We start from the raw sequence: 14871 nt of genomic DNA on the forward strand, positions 1-14871 counted from the left end.
TCATGAATCTGAACAAGTTTGAGTCTGCCTGGGTACCCTAATTAATCTTCCATTGCATTGAGAGAAGTCATCGATTTTAGAAAACAACAAGAGACGTCCTTAGGAAAAGAATGTCATCAAATAACGTATTCGAGGTGGGGATGTATTTCGATGTCATTAAATATCGGATAAATATCGGTGACTGATGTTCCGCCTTCAACTCCAAAATCTCAGTATTGCGATCGGATTTTGCGATTCCCAATTGCCGAGTCCATTCCCGCTGCCATTTGTGAATGTGCCGTTTCAAACATGCTTTTGTAAGAACAAAGGACATCATCGGTAATGATCAACGGCTAACTCCCTCAGTCTCTCCTCCTCATAGACTAATTCCATCATGAGGGCGCAATTGGCCCGCCATGCTCGACGGGTCCTTATCCAACAAGTCCGATCCCCGTCTTGTGCTGTCTATTCAGCCCCCCTTCGACGAAGATTTGCACCCAGAACGATCAACAATGGCTATTCAAGACGGTTCTTCCTCGACGGCCTATTCGCCAAAGCTCCCCGCGAGATTCGTCAACCCGAATTCGAACCAGGATGGCAGAAAATTATGATTTGGAGGAGTCGCATGCTCGACAACTTACGGCCCCCGCCTACAGAAGAGCTTATCCAGGCATGGAAATCTTTCTTCGAAGGAAAGCTGTCTAGTCGAATGGCACTGAACGGTACGCAAGCGATGCAATGCCGTCGACTCCTCGAATATCTTATCAAAGAACGCGAATTTCCGACCCAGGCCAAGATTGAGATCTGGGATGTGCTGAAAGCTCTCAATGCTCTCGAGAGCCTCCGGCCTCGTGAAAGAACCGAGCATCATTTGGATTTCGCCAGAACCCTTTGGTCCGCCATCAATAATCCGAAGCTGCAGACACCAAACTGGGTGACTAGTGGCACACTATGGTCACAGTACCTCACTGTGCTATGCACCTTTGGTGGATCGAAAGAAGCTCTTGAGATTGCCTACGTAAAATGGAACGATGTGATAGAATTCTGCAAGAAGAAGACGAAAAATCCGATATTATCCTTAGCCGAGGGACTTGCCAGGGACGGCCGTGAAGAGGACCTTGTCGAACTGATCAACTATGCCGAGAAGAACGGCTACCCCTACGACAAGCAAATTCAGCGCGTGCTAGTCACTTATTTTGCCCAGAACAACCGAGTGCCCGAGACAAAGCAATGGTTCGAGAAACCACTCTCATCGGGAAGTCCGTCAAACAAGATTATACCCCTGGTCGCTTCTTTTGCTGCCCGCAACAACCTGCAAGAATGGGCGATTCCTTTCTTCCTTGAGATCGGTAACAAACTCAACGAGAAGCCAGAGCAGCATTACTGGGATAGCCTGTTGCAGGCGATTCTCATCATTGGTAAAGGCTTACCAGAGGTGGAAAAGATGATATCCCACATGGACAGTTCTCAGGAAGATATCAAGACCACCACAGCCACTATTAACAGCCTTCTCCGAGCTGCTTTAGGAATGAACGACTCGTTATTAGCTGAGGAGATTCTCTCGCTCGCTACAGATAGGGGTCTCCCGCTGGACGGCGAATCTCACCTTATCCTCATGGAGATGCGACTTCACGCAAGCTATCTGCCGGGAGTTCATGCAGCATACAAGAAAGTCACACATCATGAGCCCTGGCATGTTCAACCTGATCTCTGGTGGGATTTCGGTCGACTTGTAAACGAGTATATGATGACTCTCACGACGCAATCGACACCAAATTTCAAGATTATCGGAGAGATCATCGAGATGTGTGAGGAGAACCAGGTACTCCTTGAGCCAGAGACAGTTGCTTCGCTGTGTATCCGATTCTTAGAGAACGAGCAGCACTACGAGGTTATGGACATATTATCCGTCCACTCGTTCCAATTCAGCGCAGCGGAGCGAGAGGTCATTCAAGATGCATTCACCCAATTCTGTGTGAATCGCGAAACTAGCACTTCCCGAGCATGGAACGGGTATCAGATTTTGCGGCAGTTCTTCCAGGACCTTAGTTTTGAGCACCGTGTACAGCTGATGGAGGCCTTTTTTGAGCGAAAACGTCCAGACATGGCATCCCATGTCTTTGGCCACATGCGACAGCACCGAAATAGCGACTACCACCCCAAGCGTGAGACATACATATCATGTTTTGAGGGTTTATCACGATGTCCAGATGAAGAGCCTTTGGACATCGTCCACAACATGCTCAAGATGGATACAACAGTTGAGCCCAACACCCAGCTTTATACCTCTCTCATATTAGCTCATGCGGCCTGCGGGAAGACTACCCAGGCAATGGACTTTTGGCAAGCGATCACAGCCTCCCAAGAAGGACCTTCTTATGCCAGTTTAGAAGCTGTGTTCTGGGCTCTTGAGCGTGCGCCGAATGGTGCAAGCCAAGCACACATCATCTGGAGGAGGATAAAAAGCATGGACATTGATGTCCCACCGGCAATATACAATGCATATGTTGGTGCTGTTGCTGGCAGTGGAGAGGAGACGGGAGTTAGGGATCTTATTGTGCGAATGGGCTTGGCGACTGCGGGCGAGCCAGATGCAATGACGTGAGCTCACAATACTATCCTCCTGCTGATATAGCAAATCGCTAACATGAACTAGACTGGGCATTGCTTTCAATGCTTTACCGGGGCAGACGTTGCAATCGAATTTCAAAAGCTGGGCTCAGGCGAGGTATCCTGAAGCATGGGCTAGCCTCGAGTCCAAGGGTAAGCGACTCAACAAAGACTCGCTGTGCCAATACAAGCTCAACAGAGTAATAAGAGCTTGAGTGTATTACAAAGATTTTGCATAAAATGAAGAGATGTTTGGATGTAGACAATTGTATCAATATGTTACATAGAGGTTGAGGCTGTTATACATATGACCAAAAAACAATGACCATGACATCAATCATTCCAGACAACATAAACGCCGGCACAGAACAAGTGGTTTTCCCCGTTATATATACGACTGGTCTACTTGTGGCGTGAGAAGAATTGGTCTCGGAGCATCTCAGGGTGGGCGTGCACGCTGGGGTAGATACCCATGCCCTGTACTCGGCGAACCATCTTGGCCACCTTGCGCTGGTTGACGGGCCGAAGACGTGTGAGGTTGGAGTGGTTGATCATTCCAGAGGTTGATGTGAAGTGCTCGATGAGAGAGAAGTTCTAGGCAAAATGTTAGTGTATGCAACAGATGGTTGGCGGTATGAACGCACCTTGTACATATCAAGAGGGCTGATTCCAAGAGCATCGATAACATCGTTGTTCCGCACAGTCTTCTTCCTCCACTTCTGCATCTCGACAGGGCTCAGGTCATGCGGCGAGTAGACGTCACCAGCCTCCCATCGCCTGGGCATCTGCTTGAGGAAATCGTTTGACATCTTCTGGTTCTTGAGAAACTCCATCTGCGCCGTCTTCTCCATAGTGTACGAGTTTGTCCGCGTCTTGAATCTCTCTAGGAGCCTCGCAGCGGCATCTCCTCGAGCTCCTCGGCCAACTGGCGCCTTGCTGTTACTGGCATTTAGACTAGCAAGACGGCTGGCGTGTCCACCGGAGGGGGGTTGTCGGCCGGGAGCTGCAGTAGCTGCTGTGGTGGAAAAGGGACGGATTATGCTGCGCGCAATCGTTGAAGCCGTCGAGGCTGTCGGTAGTTGAGGGGGCATTTTAGGCGGTCGCAATTGAAGCCGTCGGTTGAATTGGCGGTTGCGAGGCTGTAGAGCTGATTTTGGTGATGTTCGACCCGTTGGAGGTTTTTCGACCAAGCGGAATGCGGCGGGGCAGATTCCGCGACTCCACCCAGATTTTATCGTTTTCTCATCCAACCTTGAACTTTTATATCGCGGGACAGCAGCGATTACCTCTACCAACAACTGCGCCGACACATAAAAAAAAACCATCAAGCGAGGATTAAGGAGTGTTTATTACTTGGAGGCGAACAAATACCGCGATCATGGTCCGAAAACTCAAGCATCACGAGCAGAAGCTCCTCCGAAAGACAGACTTCATCACATATAAATCCGACAATGGCCATCGCGACAAGGCCGTCATGCGACGGTACATGATCCAGAAGCCCGAGGACTATCACAAGTATAACCGTCTTTGCGGCGTAAGTCTAGGTCACTTCTTTCTCAGGCGCAGATTCATTGTACTGACAATTGCAGTCTCTGCGCCAACTCGCTCATCGCCTTTCCCTCCTCCCTCCCGAGAACCCAACACGCCGCAAGCACGAGGAACTCCTCCTCAACAAGCTTTACGACATGGGCGTTCTTTCCAGTGCCTCTAAGCTCTCCGCTGTTGAGAACAGCGTTACCGTCAGCGCCTTTGCGCGCCGCCGCTTGCCTGTGCTGATGACAAGACTGCGCATGGCTGAGACCGTCCAAGCGGCTACGAAGATGATTGAGCAGGGCCATGTGCGTGTGGGTACAGAAACAGTCACGGATCCTGCGTACTTGGTCACAAGAGGTATGGAGGACTTTGTGACATGGACTGTGGGTAGCAAGATCAAGAGGAACATCATGAAGTACCGCGACCAGCTGGACGATTTTGAATTGCTATGATGTGGCTATTTGGATGGCACAAGGCGGAAAGGGGAGGAGAGGGAAATGCATTGGCAATTGGGAGTTTGGGCGTCTTTGTATGTGTTCGTCTTTGGAGGATTCCGCCATGATGATTCAAAAGTTTGAGAATGGCTCTATTTGCGATAATAGACTTTTGGTCAAATCCCGACGCAGTGATTTTGTTTGTATGGGACGTACAATTGCGGCAGATGATATGGGCACTTCCTTTCTGGTGTTCCAGATAATGTTCTCCGTGTTACTGCCTTGACAACCCCTTGGACCAACCAAAATCTTACCAGGATGTCGTCATAAACGACATGAGGGCAGCCCTGTGCCATTGTTCAGAGATCTTCTTAGACAAGAATAATTGTGTTGGCCAGCTCAAATCTCAAATAGAGGTTGAGGTTGGTCAAGATAGTTGGGTATAATAAGCCAGGACCATAATTCTGTTTAGGAGAGGCGTGCTTCCAGGATCAGTATCTAAAAGAGTATCCCCACACTCTGCAGAATTAACATCATGCTACTCCGTACACCACACAATTTACATGCTAAGAACGATACAGTGACAATCATGATTGCTGTTGGGCGCCTTCGGCCCCGCTCGGTCCCGTATCCGGGAGGTGGAGCACTTACAAAACGAGCCGAGTCCTGTGTGGGCGTCTAAGTCAAAAGTCCCCCATTCTACTCTATATAAAGCAATTCTTCCTCCTTATATAGCACTCACATACGCATGTTCCACGGTCTCCGCGCTTAGATCACTGTGACTCATTGCCCGTCATGGCAGTTCTTTCAACCCTCAAGGAGCTCGTAGAGTGCCTCACCGGCCCCTATCTTTTCATGGGAATCGCTATGCGTTTCCTTCCCGGCACTCTTCTCGAGGTCATCAGAAACAGGGACTTCCGAACTTTGTTCTCGCCATCCCGCTTCAAGGATGTTTGGTTCGGCAACTTCTGGGCTTTCATCGGGCCGCAGGTAAAAGCCAACGCCGAGAGCCGTGTCATTCCGTTACTCGAAGGCCGTGTGAGAAACGGCCACATGGGAGACGAAGTTGTTGGAGAGCCCATTAACGGCGTTGTTCTTGAGATCGGTGCGGGGACCGGAATGTGGGCGGATGTGTTTGCCAAAGTCAACGTTGGAGTGAACAGCCAAGGAGATGCTGATGGAGAATTGAGGCGAAGAAAAGGAGGCAATGGTTTGACTCGCGTGTATGGCATTGAGCCTAATCCCAAGTCTGCGGCAACTCTGCGACAACGAGTGAAGGAGATTGGCCTCGATGGTATTTATGAGGTTGTCCCAGTGGGCATTGAATCCCTAAACGATCCAGAGGCTTGGGATGGGCGCATTGAGCCAGAAAGTGTCGATTGCATCGTCACAATTTTGTGTCTGTGCAGTATTCCTGAACCTGACAAGAACATCAAGCTTCTATATCAGAGTCTCAAGAAAGGAGGTCGATGGTATGCCTATGAGCATGTGCGCATCAATGAGAACAGGGGCATCCTCTTGCGTGCCTATCAATGTGAGTCAGTCATTCACCCCCGAAAAGCAATTGCTGATAACGATAGGGGTTACTGGTCTTGTGTGGTCACAAGTCATGGGGTCGTGCCGCATTTGCCGATCGACAGGGAAATCGTTAAGAGAAGCCGGACCGTGGGAGAAGATTGACCTAGCACAGCCTGAAGGGGAGGCAAGATTTGGCATTCTTCCCCATGTTGTTGGAACATTAACCAAATAAGCCGGTGTCCATAGTATTTCACGACTACCGGAACCACGTCGCGGCTTAGAACCAGAATATGAGTTTGCATTATGGGTATCAAATCGGTGCGCCAACGCCCGTCACAGCTCGTCGTCATCATCGTCATCTGAGAGGAATATCGAGATTCTCATACTCGACCCCTGACCCTCCGTCTTGATCTTCTTCTCACCGTCCATCTCGGTGTCCACGGCCTCCAGTTTGGTTGTCTCCGTTTTCACCAAAGCATGTCCGGTGTCATCATTTCTGACGTCTTCTTCTCTCAGGTGCAGCTTGGCATCCTTCTTCTCATCCTTGACCTCTTCTTTGGCATTGATGTCGTGCTTAGTGTCTACCTGAGCAGTAGCTTTCACATCCTTCTCCTTGATTATGCCTTCTTGTATAAGCTTTGCAGCTCTCCTCTTGTAAAATGTGTCTAGACAATTTCTCCTTGCCTCTTGACTCCAACTCTCCACCACAAGTGCAAAGTCTGTTGCATTCCTGAAGCCAAACTCTCTGGCCATTTCGCAGAAATGTCGGAGCATTACTTCTTCAGGGGGGTTGTACATGCTGTGTAGGCCGTCCCCTTGTTCGTCGTCGCTCTCCGCGAAAAGGGCGCTCTGTCCATCAGCATCTCCAGATGAGTATGTCGTCATGACAGCCCGTCGTGAGAGTTGCTCCTCCACTTTAGACGTTCCAATCACCTCACTATTGTCGTGTGTATACTCGACACCCGCAGAAGTAAGGATCGCTTGGATCGCGTCGCTCTTTGGCTTTTTAGCCTTCTTGGATTCAATCATTCGTTGCTGGTTCTCTGCTGTGAGCAGAGTGGCAAGCTGACTCATGCCACCATCCTCAGCATCAGTTTCTTCATTCTTCACCACCACAAGGTCCTCTCCATCCTTGGCCGCCTGTTCCATGTTGACATCCACAAGATGCACGCCCGCCTTTGCTTCGGCAATATTTGTCTTGTTCACGATTTCCTGCAATAAGCCACTATCGTTATGGTACGTAAAGATGTTGGCAAGACCAAATATTTCACCCTTTCGATCAGTATCCTGTTGGACACCTTTGAAGTAGCGGCGTTCAGACGATGCAGTGTAGCCAATGTTTGCTTGCTGCTGTTTGTAAATCTGACGCGCGTACACAATCTCCTCGACTGTCCCGAGCGATATAAGGCGGAAAACCTCAACATCGCGAGTTTGGCCGATACGATAGGCTCGATCCTGGGCTTGAAGGTCATAAGACGGATTCCAGTGAGGATCAACAATAACGACTTTATTCGCAGACGTGATGTTGAGTCCCACGCCGCCAGCTTTGGTCGAAATGAGGAAGACAAACTGCGTCGGATCGGAGTTGAATGTGTCAACAACTTCTTGGCGTTGTTCATAGCTCAGGGAGCCATCCAAATAGCTGACAGTGTAGCTCGTATTAGTAAACAGATGCTGGAGGATACGAAGAAGTCGCACACTATGAGAGAAGACAAGGACCTTGTCTCCATTTGAGTGCCAGAATTTGAGCAACTTCTTCAAAACTTTCCATTTTCCACAAAACTCGGGATTAACAAGATTCTTAATCCGATCCCGATTATCGTAGACATGTTTCCAATCCTCGGGCAAGCAAGTTCGAAGAGTGTTTAAATCTGACTCGTGTTTTCCCTCCAAGTCGGTGGTTTGTGGCACAAGGAGAGTGAGATGATTTGCCATCTTTTGCAGTACGATCATGCTAGGGAACACAATGTTCTGCCAGCGTACGCCGCTAGAAAGAAGGCGATCACAACACCATCCTCTCTTTTTGTCTCCACAGCAGGGATCAGAAAGACTGCGAAGGAGATCAATGTCTGCGCTTTCCAAAAAGTTCTCGTATGCTTCCCTCTGGAGATCTGTGAGAGGGCAGAAGACGACTCGGTCGGTTTTCTTGGGTAGTTGCTTCGCTATGATGGACTTCATTCGCCGAAGGAAATACTGTGGTAGCAGATTGTGGACCAGTTTATCAGCTGTTGTTCTAGCCAGGCTAAGCTGAGCTTTAGTTGCGTCGTGAGACTGGCCAACAGTCAGGGGCTTGGTGACTCTTTGTGTCCATTCTGCCAGAGTCCCGAAGTGTCCAGGGTTAGTCCAGTCCAGTAGTGTCCAGAGCTCTTCGTATCGGTTTTGGATCGCGGTACCAGTGAGGCCCAGGCGACAAAGCGCATTGATCTCATTGAGAGCCTTGGTGGTCTCTGAGTATCTGTCTTTCAGCCGGTGACATTCATCAGCAATCACTGCGTCCCATTGAACCATGTTGATTGAGCTTCGGCTGTTCTTGTATGTGTCATAAGTGGTGATCATGATTTCGACTAGCCCTGCACGGGCAGTACTCAATGCATCGTCCTTATGGGATCCGTGGAACAGGTCAGTATGCCACCATCCCCAGCGATCTAGCTCGTTCTTCCAATTCACAATGAGGGACCCGGGGCAAATAATCAATATTCTTGGATACCACCTGTCGGGATACTGGCGGATTTGTCTCAGCCGCTTTGCGTCACGCTCGTCGCCAGTCTTGCCAAATGCAACTGCTAGGAACGCAGCAACTTGCACCGTCTTTCCGAGACCCATGTCATCTCCCAGGATACCGCCTTCTTGGTAGACAAACTTCCGGTGCAGAAATGAGACGCCGGCGACTTGGTAATCTCGAAGATATTGTGCGATCGACGCTGGGATCAGACCTGCTGATTGGGGCAGCTCAATATCTTTGTATGGTCGCGAAGGTTTTATGCCACTGCTTTCACTGAACTTGGGTCGCTCTTCCAGCTCCCTGAGTCTTCTCGTTTCTTCGAAGTGAATCCCCGAATAGTCAGGAGGTACCATAAGAGCATTATCGTGGTGAAGTTTCCTCTTAGTGTCAAACTTGCGCCGGCGCTCGATCAGATAATCAGGTAAACCTGCGAGCTCGTAATCATCTTTGGGTGTTTCAACCTCTGCATGCACATCATCCCCTTTCTTTTTGCGAGTTGGCTTTCGCCCACCACGACGCTTCTTGGGCTTTGCTGGTAGATCTTCTTCGTCTCCAGTCCACTCAACCTTCTCCTCAATGTCGGTGTCGTGTTTTCTTTTTCCTGCAGTTTTTGTAAAGGATGAGGTGTTACCCTCAGGCTCCGAGGCCGTGCCTTCATCATCATGTATTTCTATTACATCTGGCGGTACAGGAGGCATAACGAAGAGTGAGGTCAATGGTGAAGTACACGGCATGATGAACGCGTGGCGACGCGTTGTAGAGTCATGGGGAGCGAAAGCACGTGACTGCATTTAAGCATGTTTGCATTATGTCATTCTTAATATGACCTCAATTGCCAACCCGCAGCCACGCTCTCAACAAACGGCTTAGAGTCACGTCGTATGATGGTATCAATCTCAATCACAAAGCTAGATACGCGTACTCGCTATTATAATTCTTGTCCTCTTGCAGACAGTCAAAATGCCCCAGCTAAAATATACATAAGCTCCACCCTTGTTTCTATCTGGATCCATTGAGCGCACAGCCACAGGGATCGCCTATAATGAACCCGCTCGACAATGCCAAATGATCCCGAATCGGTAATCGTGAGTTTAGTGATCCTTTTTCCTTTCTTTCTGGGACTTGGCGACGGGGATACAAAGTCTCAAGTTATGTACCAAAGTTCCAACATCTATGTAGGACAAGGCAAACACTGCCAAACATAACCAAATTGTACTCTAGTGTTACTGTTTTCATCTAATCAGTAGTTTGAGTTTGACGTGTCTTGAAAAGCGTCCGCCTATGGGTAGCGCATTGACCGTCAAGAACAGGGGACCCATGTCACACACATATGCCGATGCAAGTTTGTATTCATACAATGGGACGAAGGGCAATCACTTGTTCGCTTCAGCTTCAGCTTCATGTCGTGGAGAGAAAGTGTCGAGGTGACGATAGTATTGACATGTCAAGGAATTGTTGGATTGACGGGTATCGAATTAATTACTAAAAAGCCCAGTGCATCTTTGCATTGAGAGCCAATCCAACATGCGCCTCCATCATGTTGTGACTAAACAAAGGAAAACAAGAAACTTGAGTCGCGCCCATGCCAGTCGTAAAATCAGCATCCAGCGCCAAGCGCGGAACACCGGCGTAAGGTATCAAAGCGATGGAAAACAATCTGCACAGCTCGTCACAGCGTCATCGGCATACAGCATGCGCCCGGATTGCTCGGCAGTCATTGGTGTCTTGGCCTTGGCCGTCAGACAAGGTGCCGCATGGATAATGGCAACCGATGGCTGACCAGTCTTGGGCAATTAGAAAGCGGGGCAGCCTTCATTGAAGCGATCCGGGAAGCGCCGCAGAGCTGAGGTGCGAGGTGCGAGGTGCGAAGAGGCTTAGTACTTCAGAATGATGTACAGAGCGTGGATGATACCAGGGATGTAACCTGAAGCGGAACGTTAGTAAACTGCTGAGCAATGTGCGAAGGGACGGTCAAGGGATGATGGGTAAGCCCGAACCCGCGGAGGGGTCGGATGCGGCTGGATGATGGAGTTTGGGACGAGGAGAGACAAGAGGAACGTACCCAAGATGGTAAGGAGGATGTTGATGAAGAAGTCGGCACCACAGCCTCGCTCGAGGAAGACACCCACGGGGGGGAGAATGATGGCAAGGATGATCTTGCAGATATCGCTGTTAGAAAAGTGTTAGTAGGTATAATCTTGAGATTGTTCAATCAACCACAACGACTCGAGTGTCTCTTCCCAAGCTACTGGCAGTCATGTTGCGACAGCCCTAACAGCGGATCGCTCGGGATGACGTCGCGAAGTCGAGTGTGGTTGAAGATGTCGAGCTTACCTAGCAGTGAAAGGCATGATGTCGGTTGTGAAGGCGAGGTATTACTCGGAAGTGTGTATAGTAGGTGCTTGTAGTGGTTGAGAGTAGGAAGATTGGATAGGTAGCTTCGTTAGACAGAGTTTGTATGAAATGGTAGGAACAAGATTTTAGTTGCGAGGGAGATGGTTTGTCTTTTATACAAAGGCTCCGTCACAAATGGGCGGCCAAGGGCATCACATCACTCATTGCGGATACACACCCATTCAACCTTAGCAGGTAATCACTCCCAAACCAATTTCGTTCCGTAGCTTCCAACTTTCCCTGACCAAGTACTGTAACAGCAACCTCAACCGCACCCGACCTTTTCTTTCTGGGCACTGCGTCATCGACTGACTAGGATAAGGCAAGCCACAGGGACGACGAAAAGGAACAGAGCATGGGCCAAGCAAAATGTGCCCTGCTTTCTCTTTTTTTCCCGCCTGACCTTGTAGGCTTGTACTTGGGTACATGAGTTTACATGATTGCCTAAAGGTACCTTACCCAGCAGTCGGGTGAGCCCGTCCGGAAAGAAAAAAACAACTGGTTACCTCACAAACACCACCAACAAATGTTACGCTGGACTGTATTATAACCTCTAAACTGAAGAAACGAAATAACTAGTCGATTCAGGAAATTCATATTACTTTGGCAGGTACGTTAGTCATGTATCAATTTCTGTCAGTATGTGCTTGGTATACTATCCGTACATTGAGCAATGGTATACGGTAAGTGAGTTCGCTTTCCTTTCCATCACCCCCAGCCAACTTGTCACGGAACTGACAAGGTTTCTCGGGCTACGTCATGAGGCGAATGCCGCAGTGTGGCTGGGGCGAGCCTCAATCAATCGCCAATTGGACTTGATCCTAGCGAAGTGATTGACGATGTGATGGAAGGATTCGTTAATCGCTGTGGCTGAGTTATCGCAATCCTTCATTCTCGATGCCAAATCCAACCTCGAATCTCGATATAGATCTGTGTATCATGTGCTGTGGCCACGCTGAGCCTCTCTGATATCGTAACTGGCGGTTCATGGTTCGAGAATTGATGCTTGATGTTATGCAGTGTGCCTGACAAGCAAGATTACCTGACACCCAATTGTCGTAGTCAGCACGTTACTGGGCGACTATCAGTAAAAGATGCCGAGTCTACCGACTCCCAAGCCCTTACAACAGGGTCAATTGAAAATGCCCTGCCTGAAAGGGAAACATGATTGTTGCTAATATTTTCTTGGGTCATGCTCTGGGAATAAGCGCCCGAGATGGCCTGCAGGTTCTAGATTAACCTGATTTTGACGTGGCTTGTCATGGTCTCCGCTGGCTCAACTTGGCTCTTGGCTGGTTAATCTCATGTTTCAGAAGATTCGAGCGCACGCGTCAGTGCCAAGCATGAACTGAAGTTCCAACTTCCAAGCCCTCTATCACGGCCTCACCGGCACTGTAGACTTGCTAGGTGGAAGGCCAAGAGAGGACGAGACGCCAGCGCCCATTTCGACAAAGCGCCGCGATAAGGATGAATCCGTCTCAAAGTCTAACTTTGGGTTATGATCTCAGAAGATGATACGATGATATCAGTGTTAACACATCAATAATCCGGGATTGTAGAGTTTGGCCCCAGGCCCCCAGCTGTGCCGGAACCTACAGGGTTGTGGAATACGGTTCGCCCAATGGCGATCAGTCCTAGAGGATTTTCGCACTGGCAAACGCAAGCCGAGCATCACCCTTCTCTATCCAGTGGTTCCAGTCAATCAATGGAGGTAGTCAAATTGTCAGAACGGCGTTCGTCAGACTATTGAACTCGGTGCCGGCATTGTAAGTTAATCGGGTTTGATAATACTATCCTCTCGTATGTCAGGTAACTTTTCAGCTATCAGTGTTTGTTCCGCCGGTAACCTCTGAATATGGCGGCCCTTTACAGGCCATCAGCAAATGAACATGACTTTACATACGTCCGATTCGCCCAACCATGTATACACCAATTACGTCTGAGCCAAGGCAACTAGAACGACCGCCAAGGGCCAGTTGATTTAGAGATATTGAGGGAAAACTAGTTCTTACGTATGCTGAGACTTGATCTGATAGTGTCATGCATGCAGAAGGCTGTCTATACTATATGAGAAACCACAAATAATGGCTAAATCAACGATCTAGCATAGTTTCAGTGTCCATCACCTAAATTCTGCAATATACTGAGGATATGGAAGACCTAGATCTCGAACAGGGTACAGTGTATTTCACATGTACTACCTCGAATCATCCCTAGACAACATAATGAGCTGCACTGTTGAAATGGAGGCATGAAGGAAATTACTTTCGGCAATAGCACAGTAAACAGGTATCTATTCACCAGGGCTATGAATTCGTGTTTTATCAGTGGAGAAGCGGCAAGCCAATGCAGTATTCATTATTATGTACATGTTCTTATCGCTATGATAGTAGATGATCTCATTATATCAAACTTTTTGCCATAGTACATGACAATGTACCCAAAGCCATAAATCTCGGGCGACCTGTCATATGGGCATCTTAGAATACCTTAGGGCTAGCGTTCTTATCATGAACCAATGGCTTATTCCTCCTTGATTTCAGCAGTTACTTCCCAGCGCTTTCCAAAGAAAACGGTGCCCAAGATCTGAGATCCAACGATATATCCAATGTAAGCACCGACAACAATGGTGACGGGCCACTTCTGCCACTCGCGATCCCAGTCAAGAGGAATGGGAACAGCTCCAAGCCAAGCTCCTACCACTGTTCCAACAAAGCCGCCAAATGTCTGATCAAATGGAGCTGATACACCCATCACAGCCTGGAGAGGCACGGGGTCAGAACCACGAACGTAGAAGACAGGATAGATCGCGAGGACGGCGATATGTGCGCAGCACAAGAATGTATGAGGGACGTGTGTAAGGAATGGCGCGCCAAAGAGGACAAGGAGGAGATGAAGAGCCGGTGTCAGGATTAGAGCTAGGAGCAATGAAATAACGGCGGTCTATACCATTGGCATTAGTTTCGTGACTTCCACGCACAACATATCTACTTACAGGAATAGCCTTTGCCTCCCGTCCATCCGACTTCTTCTTCTCACCAGGACGAGGCTTCTTGGAAGACCCCGAGGATCCCGCTGGTGGAAGACTCAGTACAAGATAGACAGCCTGAATGGCAGCAACAACTGGGAGGCCAGTCTGAAGAGTCGAAACGGGATCGGCCACCAGGGCATCGAAGCGCCAGTAGAACAGACCAGCGAGCAACAGCTGATGAGCGACTGATGCGGGCAGAGCGGCAGGAGAATTGACGAGCGGAATCGCGGGCACGGCGGCCTTGGGTGCGGGTTGTTGGGCGGCGGTCCCGCTCTTGACAAGTGTTGTCGACATGGTGACGGGGTCGACAAGTGGCATTGACGAGAATCGTAAAAGGAGTGTGTATTGAGCAATCGCTCGTAGCTTGTCTCGTCGCGATCGCCAACAGGGTGGTTTAGCTTAGCTTGAGTTGACAGCTGTAGCTGGACACCAAATCACGTTGTAGGTCACATGACATTAAAAGCCGGCCTAACGTTCGGCTCCGAAACTTCTCTACTCCGCGTTGTTGGCTCATGGTATCACAACACCAACTGGATGACTCCTTTTGAGCTAGAATTCTCCGAAAGAGGTCTACCATCGGCACGGGAATAGGTAGACTAAGAATAAACCACGGGAACGAATGAACCAGAATCGGCATCGGCAGCGGCAGC

General features: G+C 49.1%; 6 protein-coding genes across 6 annotated transcripts; 3 read left to right on the forward strand and 3 right to left on the reverse strand.

Annotated features, from left to right (window-relative positions):
- Positions 1–373: 373 nt before the first annotated feature.
- Positions 374–2804, forward strand: FSUBG_2722 (complex I intermediate-associated CIA84 precursor; the record flags this gene model as incomplete). The annotated part of the gene is made up of 2 exons (XM_036680526.1): positions 374–2580; positions 2636–2804. The coding sequence occupies 2 exons, from the start codon at positions 374–376 to the stop codon at positions 2802–2804; spliced, it is 2376 nt and encodes a 791-aa protein (XP_036541742.1).
- A 187-nt stretch (positions 2805–2991) lies between these two features.
- FSUBG_2723 (ribosomal S18) lies at positions 2992–3680 on the reverse strand (the record flags this gene model as incomplete). Its single annotated transcript, XM_036680527.1, has 2 exons — positions 2992–3183; positions 3234–3680. 2 exons carry the CDS (start codon positions 3678–3680, stop codon positions 2992–2994), a joined length of 639 nt encoding a protein of 212 aa, XP_036541743.1.
- Positions 3681–3967: 287 nt separating this feature from the next.
- Positions 3968–4574, forward strand: FSUBG_2724 (u3 small nucleolar ribonucleoprotein IMP3; the record flags this gene model as incomplete). The annotated part of the gene is made up of 2 exons (XM_036680528.1): positions 3968–4123; positions 4179–4574. The coding sequence occupies 2 exons, from the start codon at positions 3968–3970 to the stop codon at positions 4572–4574; spliced, it is 552 nt and encodes a 183-aa protein (XP_036541744.1).
- Positions 4575–5351: 777 nt separating this feature from the next.
- Positions 5352–6306, forward strand: FSUBG_2725 (phospholipid methyltransferase; the record flags this gene model as incomplete). The annotated part of the gene is made up of 2 exons (XM_036680529.1): positions 5352–6090; positions 6137–6306. The coding sequence occupies 2 exons, from the start codon at positions 5352–5354 to the stop codon at positions 6304–6306; spliced, it is 909 nt and encodes a 302-aa protein (XP_036541745.1).
- Positions 6307–6407: 101 nt separating this feature from the next.
- Positions 6408–9530, reverse strand: FSUBG_2726 (DNA repair RAD26; the record flags this gene model as incomplete). Its single annotated transcript, XM_036680530.1, has 1 exon — positions 6408–9530. One exon carries the CDS (start codon positions 9528–9530, stop codon positions 6408–6410), a length of 3123 nt encoding a protein of 1040 aa, XP_036541746.1.
- A 4183-nt stretch (positions 9531–13713) lies between these two features.
- Positions 13714–14515, reverse strand: FSUBG_2727 (glycosylphosphatidylinositol anchor biosynthesis 11; the record flags this gene model as incomplete). Its single annotated transcript, XM_036680531.1, has 2 exons — positions 13714–14133; positions 14186–14515. The coding sequence occupies 2 exons, from the start codon at positions 14513–14515 to the stop codon at positions 13714–13716; spliced, it is 750 nt and encodes a 249-aa protein (XP_036541747.1).
- Between the last annotated feature and the right edge of the window lie 356 nt (positions 14516–14871).

The sequence above is a fragment of the Fusarium subglutinans genome (genome assembly GCF_013396075.1).
Source record: "Fusarium subglutinans strain NRRL 66333 chromosome Unknown NRRL66333_c0000024, whole genome shotgun sequence".
NCBI lineage: Eukaryota > Fungi > Ascomycota > Sordariomycetes > Hypocreales > Nectriaceae > Fusarium > Fusarium subglutinans.